Source organism: Pimephales promelas, chromosome 14, assembly GCF_988280905.1.
Source record: "Pimephales promelas chromosome 14, fPimPro1.hap1.1, whole genome shotgun sequence".
In the NCBI taxonomy this organism is placed as follows: domain Eukaryota; kingdom Metazoa; phylum Chordata; class Actinopteri; order Cypriniformes; family Leuciscidae; genus Pimephales; species Pimephales promelas.
Genome location: NC_142782.1, coordinates 13,471,505 through 13,481,920, shown reverse-complemented (window position 1 = coordinate 13,481,920; position 10,416 = coordinate 13,471,505). Strand labels below are relative to the sequence as shown.

Genomic DNA, 10,416 nt, shown 5'->3' with positions numbered 1-10,416 from the left:
TCAAAGGATATATATATTTATTCAAATGATTCTGTAATCCACCATTTCAATAGCAGTTCTCTAGTTGGCCAGTTCCAATAAGATGTTGTCATTGCTTCCAAGTCAGTTGCAGTCGTTCCCTTTAACGAGGAAGAAAGTTCCTGTAGCGACTCCCAAAAGTCCAAGAGTCAGACCCACACCACAGAACACATCAGGACCAACACTTGGGAGGGCAACATCAACATCTAAAAAAAACAAACAGAAATAAATAGGATATTGGAGGCTGCGTGAAATATTAACAGAAAGAATACATTTTTTTATTAGTAAGCTGAACTAAAATCTAATATCAATTCCTTCGATTTGAAAATGACACTCACCCCATGTTTTAGTCTGAAGTTGACCCTGAAGGGCTATGTGGTTCACAGTGCAGGTGTAAATGTCTCCTTCAATAGGTGTAATCCTAAAAGTAGAGAAGATGCTGAAGGTACCATCTGCCTTTGGACGGTACTGGCTTAAACTCATGCCCCCTGTCACATTAACGTTATTCTTAGTCCATGAGATGCTGATAGATGTAGGATAGAAGTCGGTCACATGACAGATGAGGGTGTTCTGAACACCTAGTTGTACATCATCCCTTGGATAGATGGATGTTTGTGGTGCATCTAGAAGGAAAATATGTAAATATATATTATTAATACATTTAAACAAATATAGATATCACTGTAAACTTTTGAGACAAAACTTGATTACACTGGATGTATATACAGTATGTAACTGTAATTTATTTTATGTTTACTGATAGATTAAAATGCTCACTTCATCCATCATAGTGTAAATCATGAATTAGTTTTTTTAATAAAATTAGGTTAAAAAAGGCATTATTGTTAAGAATTTATAACGAGAGTGAAATGTTGTTATATCTGGCTACCACTGACTTTTAATGCATTTGTAGATGGGATATTAATAGTAATGATCCCCTTTATAAAGAGTTATCATCCCTGTACTGTACATATACAATATTGATGTTCATTCAAAAATATAAGATTTAATAGCACATTTCCATGCCTTACCCATTTCTGGTGGGGGGTAGTTGAAAATTTTAGTCAAAAAGGCTACATCATTTTTGCACCCTTTCATTTCAACAACACTTGTTTCATAGAAACCAGGAAATACAAGAGGATTTCCAAAATCAGGTATTGTTTCTACTCCTCTCTTCTGATTATAGTCGGCATGCCACATTTCCTCTCCATCAATTCCATGCATATCCTCTCCATCGGTCTCAGAACATCCATGAATTGCAAAATATTCATGTAACACTGAAATAGAATGTGCATGATAAAGTCAATTATTTCACTTTCAGAGACACTTTATTTTACGACCCGCAAACAACTGTGTAAGTACACCGAAATTACGGTGTACGTTTCTGTAATTATAGTGTACTTCCGTGTAGGTATAAGGGAACAATATGTTAAGTTTGGGGTAATAAAGGGTTAACAAGCAGATATACAACCTGCAAATAACTTCGTAAGTACACTGAAATTACGGTGTATATTTCTGTAATTATGGTGTACTTCAGTGTAGGAATAAGGGAACAATATGTTAAGTTTGGGGTAATAAGGGGGTAACAAGCAGATGTACAAGCAAATTATTTCATTAGTTAAAAAATAACAGGTACCTATTCTGTTAATATATTCCAGGCAAAGATTGTACGTCTGTTTTTTATAAAATGTATCACATTTCTGGTTAAATATGTTCAGGATAATTTTGACATCTGTGGGTTGAAAATTAAACATATATATATATATATATATATATATATATATATATATATATATATATATATATATATATATATTAGGGCTGTGCAAAAGTTAATTGCGATTAATCGCATCCAAAATAAAAGTCTGTGTTTACATATATATTTGTGTGTGCTGTATATAATTATTTTGTATATATAAATACACACACATGCATGTATATGTTTAAGAAAATGTGTTATTCCTATATAAAATATTTATATTTATATAATATAGATTATGTATTTATATATATATACAGAATTTAAGAGCAAATAATTCTTAAATATATGCATGCATGCATAGGTATTTATATATACAAAATAATTATATACAGCACACACAAATATATTATGTAAAACAGACTTTTATTTTGGATGCGATTAATCGCAATTAACTTTTGCACAGCCCTAATATATATATATATATATATATATATATATATATATATATATATATATATATATATATAAATGTATTGGGTTTTCTTACTAGATTACTAGAAAAGTAAAAATAATTAGTTTCTGCTATGATTTTAATTTAGACCGTACCATGTGGTAATTAGTCCCATTGAATTGCAATGACACTTAAATGTCAGGGCAAATATACTGTGTAATTAAAACGTTTTTTTGTTTGTTTGTTTTTTTGTTGTTGTTTTGTTCTCTTACGAGAGGTTCTCTCGTATTGCGTAAGCTAGCTTACGCTACGGGAAAGATTCATCTTTGCTGAGAAGTTGAAGCCAAAAAATTATTCCATAATTTTGTAATCATAGTCAACGCAGTCTCCTCTGAGGCAGACCATGAGCGGGCTAGCTAGCGGCTCATTGGTTCGCTCAGAGAGAATGCACGAACCTATGGGAGAGCGGCGCTGAGTCCGCGGCCAATGAGCGGACGGCGCTCGCTCACTGCGTCACAGCCCGCCAAAAGGGGCGTGGCTACAGTGTATAAAGGTCGCTCTCCCAGCTCGTTCGTTGATTCTTGTTCATTCAGCGAGCTACACGCATCCGCTGTCCTGGGAAGAAGCCGCCGTCGTTGAGAAGGCACCGTCTAGCGAGCTCCGGAGTCTGAGGAAGCCGGCCGTCTGCCACCTTCAGCCGCCCAGCAAGCTAGCGCCATCCGACGCGTATCCTTTTTACTATTCCATATTCCTAAAAGAGCCGAGCGTCTTTTTCAAGATGCCTCGAATTTCCTGCGGCTCATGCCGCTCTTCACTCGAGGAAAGAGACCGCTTCTGCGTTCTCTGTTTCGGAGTGGAACACGCAGAGCTCGCCCTCGCCAACGGAGGATGCGACCACTGCGAGGACCTGCCTCCGTCTTCCCTGCGGGCTCGACTACAGGCAGTCAGAACTGCTCCCGCGCCGCCTCTCACTTCGCCGCGGAAGAAGAAACGCCGCTCCCAGAGGCCGCCGGAGCCCCCTGCGGATCCATGTGGGCCGCCGCCGCCGCCCACCGACCGCTCTCCCTCTCCGCCCCTGCCGGACTTACAGTTGCCGCCGATTGGCCGCTCTGTCGCCTCCGACGACACCGCGGATGAGAAGGACTCTTGTTCGCTGCACCCTTCTGACAGCGAGGATTGGTCGTCGATCGGCTCATCGACGAGAGAGTCTGCGGGGACCCGCGCCGGCATCGAGGAGGATCTATCGCGCCTCCCTTCGCAGGCCTTCAACCGCCTGGGTCTCGAGTGGTCTCCTCCCCCCGAGCAACCACCGAACCGGCGCTCGACCCCCGCCTGCAGCCGGGCTGCACCATTCCTGCCTGAGCTTCACTACGAGCTCACTAAATCCTGGAATGCCCCTCTTTCGGCTCGTATCCGCTCCGAGGGGTCCGCTTCGCTCAGTGGACGGAGCCGCCGAGATGGGTTATACTGCCATGCTGCCCGCGCCTTTGCCGCCGCCGAACAGGCCGCCTCAGCGCTGCATTCCATCCAGGCGCTCCAGAGCGACATTTTGTGCGAGATGGCGAACAGCGGTAGGAACCCGCCCATCCTTTCGGATCTGAGAAGCGCGACGGATCTTTCCCTTCGCGCCACTAAAGCCGCCGCACAAGCCCTGGGAAAATGCATGGCCGCCCTCGTTGTCACTGAGAGACACTTGTGGCTCACGCTCACCGATATGGGAGATTCAGAACGCGCCCTGTTCCTCAACGCGCCTATATCTCCCACCGGGCTCTTCGGATCTGCCGTCACGGGCATCGTTGACCGCTTCTCCGAGGTTCAGAAAGCGACTCAGTCCATGAATCTGTTCTTGCCCCGCCGCTCTAGTTCTTCGACAGGCCGCTCTCACGAGCCTCCTGCCAGAACCCCACAGCAGCGCCCGCCTCAGCAAGCTCAGCAGCCCCAGCGTAGACAGGGCGGCCGCCCTCGCTCTCGCTCAGATAGCCGCCGCAGACAGCCTCCTCCCAGGGGGCCTCGACCCAAGATCGCGCTGAAGCCCGATCAACAGAAGTCTGCCTAGCACAGCTGAGAAAAGGACGGCTTCTCCCGCTGCGGCCGGATCGCCGTAAAAGCCTCGCCCACTGTTAGTCCCCGTCTCACCGCTGACTGCAGTAGTGTTTACCGCCACAAACAAGCCGGTTTCCCTGCCCGCTTGCGAGCGTCTAAAAGCCGTTTTCACGGCTATCCAGAGAGTTCACAAAAGAGCATAAAAGCCTCATGTGTAATAAATGTGCCCACAAGCATGTGCTCACGTACACACTCAAGCACCTTATGCCCAGGGTCTCTCACAGAGCCCATTCTCACGGAGCGTGCACTATCCGCTCCAGTAGCAGAGAACATAAGCACGCCCACAAGCCCGTGCGCGTGTCCCCCCTCTGCCCGCTCTGTCACACGGCCCATAAAACTCCTCTCTGAGTGTAAGTCCCGTTGCCACCCACATTATGAGCGTGCCCACACACAGTGTCCAGCCCGCGATGTGCAGCTATCAGGGCAAAATCGCCATTCAACCGCTTACGAAGCGTGGGAAGCCATCCCCGGCATCTCCCCGTGGGTTTAAGCATAATAAAAGAATGGTTATCGTTTACAGTTTCGTCGCCGCCCGCCACGCTCGCGCGTGCGGCTCGAATCCACTGTCAGCCGCCCGCTATGAAGACGCTTCGCTTAGAAATAGCCAAGCTACTGCAGAAGGGCGCTATAGAGAGAGTCCCACCATCTATGACCGAGTCGGGGTTTACGGCCGTTATTTTCTGGTTCCCAAGAAAGACGGCGGCCTCAGGCCGATCTTAGATCTCAGGGCTTTGAACAAAGCGCTCATGAAGAGACCGTTCAAAATGCTCACAGTCAGGAAACTCCTCGCGCACGTCCGCCAGGGGGACTGGTTCATCTCTCTAGACCTGAAAGACGCCTATTTTCAGATCCAGATAAACCCTCATCACAGGCCATTCCTACGTTTCGCCTTCGAGGGCCAAGTTTACCAGTATGCTGTTCTCCCGTTCGGCTATCCTTAGCACCCCGTACGTTCACGAAGTGCATGGATACAGCGCTCGCCCCCCTGCGAAGTCAGGGGCTGCGCATACTGAATTATCTGGACGACTGGCTGATTCTAGCAGATTCCCAGACGGAGCTGCTGTCGCACCGCACAGTTCTCCCAACCATCTGGAAGCGCTGGGACTCTCTGTCAACTGGACAAAGAGCTCTCTCCAGCCCAGTCAAACTATTTCGTTCCTTGGAATAGATTTGAACTCTATCACTATGACGGCTCGCTTATCCACACAGCGCGCACGCCGTGTTCAGCGCCTAGCCGCCTCGTTTCAGATGGGTACCCATACATCCCTGAAATCGCTTCAGAGGATGCTGGGTCATATGGCTTCAGCCTCCGCTGTGCTACAGCTGGGTCTTCTGCACATGCGCCCCCTTCAACTCTGGTTATAGAGCCGCGTATCCCACCACGAGTGGACGACGGGCCGCCAGATGATCAGGATTACTCAGACATGTATCACTGCACTGCAGCCATGGGCAGTAAGCGAGTGGTTTCAGAGGGGCGTTACCATGGGAACCTTCTCTCGCCGGAAAGTTATCTCGACAGACGCATCCAACTCGGGTTGGGGAGCGGTTTGCGAGGGCTCACCGGCCGCCGGCCAGTGGTCGAGCCACGAGAGTTCCCTACACATAACTGTCTGGATATGATCGCGGTCGAGAACGCGCTGCTATGCTTCCTCCCGCGCATAAACGGTCACCACGTCCTGATTCGCTCCGACAATATGGCCGTGGTATCATACTTCAACCGTCAGGGCGGCGTCAGATCCAAGAATCTCTTTCATCTGACACGCCGCATCCTATTGTGGTCCCAGAGTCACCTGCTCTCGCTCAGAGCGACGCACGTGCCGGGCCATCTGAGCGACGGTCCAGACAGGCTGTCCAGGAACCTGGTCTCCCCCGGAGAATGGTCCCTGCACACTCAAACAGTCCAAACACTGTGGCGCCTATTCGGCAGAGCGGAGATAGATCTTTTCGCGTCAGAAGAGAACGCTCACTGCCCAATATTCTTTCAAAGAGCGAGGACGCGCTAGCCCAGGATTGGCCCCGCCGCCCGCTCTATGCTTTTCCCCCGATTTCTCTGCTACCGCAGGTCATTCAGAGAATCAGGGACTCACGCCACTCGGTGCTCCTCATAGCCCCGCGCTGGGAGAATCAGATTTGGTTCCCGGAGCTAACGCGGCTGTCACAGACAGCCCCGTGGCCCATTCCAATCAGAGCAGATCTCCTCACTCAAGCCCGCGGCTCGATCTGGCATCCCCATCCACAGCGCTGGGCGCTTCATGCATGGGTGACCAACGACTACGCGTCGAATTGCCAGAAGGGGTTTTTGAACACGATCAAACACGCCAGAGCGGATTCTACCAGAAAGCTCTATGCTGCAAAATGGTCTGTGTTCTCCAAATGGTGCACCGACAAGAATTTGGACCCACGGACGTGCGAGGTTTCGTCTTTGCTAGTGTTCCTTCAGGAGATGCTGGATAAGGGCAGGTCCCCATCCACTCTTAAGGTTTACGTGGCAGCCGTCGCGGCGTTCGTTGAACCCCGGCGCGCCCAGTCTCTGGGCAAAGACGAGCTAATCATCCGCTTTCTCAGGGGAGCCAGAAGGATGAACCCCCCTCGCCCCCCTACGGTGCCGGTCTGGGATCTTTCTATAGTTCTAGAAGCTCTGAAAGCCCCACCGTTTGAACCACTTGAGTCCGTGGAGCTAAAATACCTCTCGTTAAAAACCGTTCTTCTGACGGCTCTCGCCTCAGTAAAACGTGTGGGGGACATTCACGCGCTGTCTTCGAGCGCCGCGTGCCTAGAGTTTGGACCGAGTGACTCCATAGTCATTCTAAAGCCTAGACACGGTTATGTTCCAAAAGCGATTGGTACCCTTTTCAGGGCGCAAGTGATCTCTCTATCGGCGCTGCCTGCATCCGATAGCGAACGAGACGCTGACCGCCTCTGCCCGGTTCGGGCTATCAGAGTGTACACTACACGCGTTGCCGCGTTCAGACGCTCGGAGCAGCTGTTTGTGTCGTTCGGTGGCCGCACCAAGGGACTAGCCGCCTCGAAACAGACCCTAGCCAGGTGGATAGTAGACGCGATTGCCTCTGCTTATGCCGCTAAAGACCTGCCTTGCCCTCTGGGCATCAGGGCTCATTCCACCAGAGGCATGGCCTCTTCGTGGGCATGGTCCTGCGGGATTTCCATCCACGACATTTGTGTGGCTGCGGGATGGGCCTCCCCCTCCACTTTTGTCAGATTTTATAACTTGGAAGTTCCAGCCTTACAGGCTAAAATTCTGGCGGTCTAGTACTCACAGCCCTCCTATAGAAGCCGCACTATCGGGAGTTCCATCACAACCGGCTCACCCCTTGTGTTCCCCTATGTGCTTATGCATTAGCCTACACATCACGGCCCGCCTTCGCCGGCCGCCTTGGGCGTTTTTGCACTAGATGATAACGGCCGCTATGCTGGCCGCCGTATTATCTTCATCCACTTTAGATTCCCCCGGTGTTCCCCTGGGATGCTTAGTGGTTACTTAGCGCGCACGGCGTTGACCAGGTGTTCCCGTAGCGTAAGCTAGCTTACGCAATACGAGAGAACCTCTCGTAAGAGAACGAATCGGTTACCTAACGTAACCTCGGTTCTCTCTAGATGAGGGAACGAGTATTGCGTTCCCGGCCGTGCTTGCGCCACTAGCGTTTCGCTTCATGCTACAGAATCAACGAACGAGCTGGGAGAGCGACCTTTATACACTGTAGCCACGCCCCTTTTGGCGGGCTGTGACGCAGTGAGCGAGCGCCGTCCGCTCATTGGCCGCGGACTCAGCGCCGCTCTCCCATAGGTTCGTGCATTCTCTCTGAGCGAACCAATGAGCCGCTAGCTAGCCCGCTCATGGTCTGCCTCAGAGGAGACTGCGTTGACTATGATTACAAAATTATGGAATAATTTTTTGGCTTCAACTTCTCAGCAAAGATGAATCTTTCCCGTAGCGTAAGCTAGCTTACGCAATACTCGTTCCCTCATCTAGAGAGAACCGAGGTTACGTTAGGTAACCGATTCGTTTTCTTGATAACAGTACCTTTCTCTGTAATTACAGTGCAAAAAGTGTTGTTTCGTTTTGCTACATAGTAAGTAGCGTTTGTTACCCCCTTGTTCTGCGTAGTTACAGGGTAAGTGTAACTCCTGCGGTCTGTAAATTAAAGTGGTGCTTGTTACCCTTTTATTACCCCAAACTTAAAATATTGTTCCCTTATACAGTACTTACACGGAAGTACACTACAATTACAGAAACGTACACCGTAATTTCGGTGTACTTACACAGTTGTTTGCGGGTTGTAAAATAAAGTGTTACCGAAATTGTAATGTAAAGCATAACTGTGTGACGGTTTATTAAAGGGGCTATGTTTATGTTTTTACTTAAAAAAAATCTTTAAGATAGAGTTTTCATTTGTACATTTATGAGCCAACCATAATGTAATAGAAAGAATGACACCTTGACTGTCCACCACGGTTGTCTCTATCAGTCTGTAGGCTCAATTGTGTGTGGAGGAGACGGGTCCAAATTGGCGCGAAAATTCACAAAATGTGACGTCGTACGCGTTCTCGTCTGCTTGGGCTTACAGCCGTACGGCAGCCATTAGTAAGCAGTAGCAGTAGTGTTTCAAATGGACTCCAACACAATCCAGACACCCACGGAAACTCCTTGTAACTTTTTTTTTTTTTTTTTTTAAGCCTGATCTAGCACGGCCAAAATAGAGAGTGACAAAATAGAGAGAGAAACACCTTGTGTCCGTGTCTGTTAACTGGAGGGAGCCACATAACTTTTTTTATTGAGTTCAGCACTGCAAGGTCTTTTTTTCAAATGATCCACTCAAAAACCCCAGTGTATGCAGGCTATTTTTTCTTATTTCACTGGTGTTTTCTTTAATTTGTTTTTTAAATCAACTGCTTGTGTTTTCCTGGAGAGTGACCTAATAATATATATGCTACCTATCAGAATGTTCTTCCAGTGCTATCGTAGTTATAAATTATAAGGTCTATCCATCCATATTACCAAACTGTCGGAGGGTCAAAGATTTAATGTGTTGGAAGCAAAACCTATGCAGATGTAATGCTTGATTGTAAACAGTAACTGCAACTCTTCAAAGTATAAGTCAAAAAATCATTAGCCGATCCTGACTGGAATCATTTACACATCCCTACATGTACATTTCAGAATATGGCTTTACATGAGTTGTCTATTAATATTTTAAAAGCAAGAAAATCTGAAAAAAAGTGCTACCCTAAATATATAGAAAAATGGAAATGGAATTTATTGAATACAAGAACATGTAAAAAAATACAAGAACATTCTACAATAATTATGACGTGTTCAGATAACTGTAGGCTATTAATTGTTTAGAGAGCATTACCTGCAACTGTGTAGTCTATTCAACTCTCAGCTCAGACAGAAACTTGTCTTGCCATGTCTTCATTGACTACAACTTCTGATAACACTTTTACTGATTATAAAACTTTAACTTACATTCAGCATTGGTTGGAAGAACAACAGAAAGGGTTAGTATGGTTATGTACAGCTCCATCTTGATACAAGAGAGTTGAGCAAACGTCAGAAATATTTAACAAAGGTGAAAAATCAGGTATTTCCTCTGTAAAGGCTTTTGCATCATCCACTCAGAGTTTGACCCACAGAGTGACATGACTGTATCTAGGAGGAATAAAAGCTTTTTCCTTTTGCACCTATCAGGCAGCTTGCTGAACTTTTTCTAACATGATTGCTTCAGTCTGCAAGTGTAAATACAAAAAACTCCAGAGGGAAACTGTTTTATTTTTATTTTATTTTTTTGTTTGTTTGTTTGTTTTTTACTGCTAAATACTGTAAGAAAAATGAGGTGGACGTTGAAGATCTCAATAATCTGTAATGAGTAATGAGCTTTGGACTGACCCTCAAAAATATTGTCCTTTTTTTAGTGTTAGTGGGTAACTCACTCAGCTCTGTGTTAAGATATTGAGTTATTTTTTGCATGTGAGATTGTTAATATGAATTTTGAACGTTACATTTTAAAGCATATCCAGTTAATACACAGTCACTGTTTGGCCATAGTCAAAAAGTGTAACCAGCATTAGTTGTTATTTCAAGGATCTGTTGTTACTTGACCTAAGCCATTCCAATTACTTA

At 46.6% G+C, this 10,416-nt stretch overlaps 1 protein-coding gene across 1 annotated transcript; it reads right to left on the bottom strand.

Moving 5' to 3' along the window:
• On the bottom strand, positions 1-9,871 carry LOC120479481 (H-2 class II histocompatibility antigen, A-D alpha chain). The gene is made up of 4 exons (XM_089119449.1): positions 9,763-9,871; positions 1,050-1,295; positions 357-641; positions 1-224 (listed from the first exon to the last, which is right to left on the bottom strand). The coding sequence occupies exons 1-4, from the start codon at positions 9,818-9,820 to the stop codon at positions 103-105; spliced, it is 711 nt and encodes a 236-aa protein (XP_088975575.1). The 5' UTR covers positions 9,821-9,871; the 3' UTR covers positions 1-102.
• Positions 9,872-10,416: the final 545 nt, after the last annotated feature.

Excerpts from the sequence above, each read along its gene's own strand:
- LOC120479481 (XM_089119449.1), bottom strand. The coding sequence starts at position 9,820 with ATGGAGCTGTACATAACCATACTAACCCTTTCTGTTGTTCTTCCAACC. Across the intron at positions 1,296-9,762 it reads TCTTCCAACCAATGCTGAAT|TGTTACATGAATATTTTGCA; the intron begins GTAAGTTAAAGT and ends ATTCTATTTCAG. Across the intron at positions 225-356 it reads ACTTCAGACTAAAACATGGG|ATGTTGATGTTGCCCTCCCA; the intron begins GTGAGTGTCATT and ends TGTTTTTTTTAG.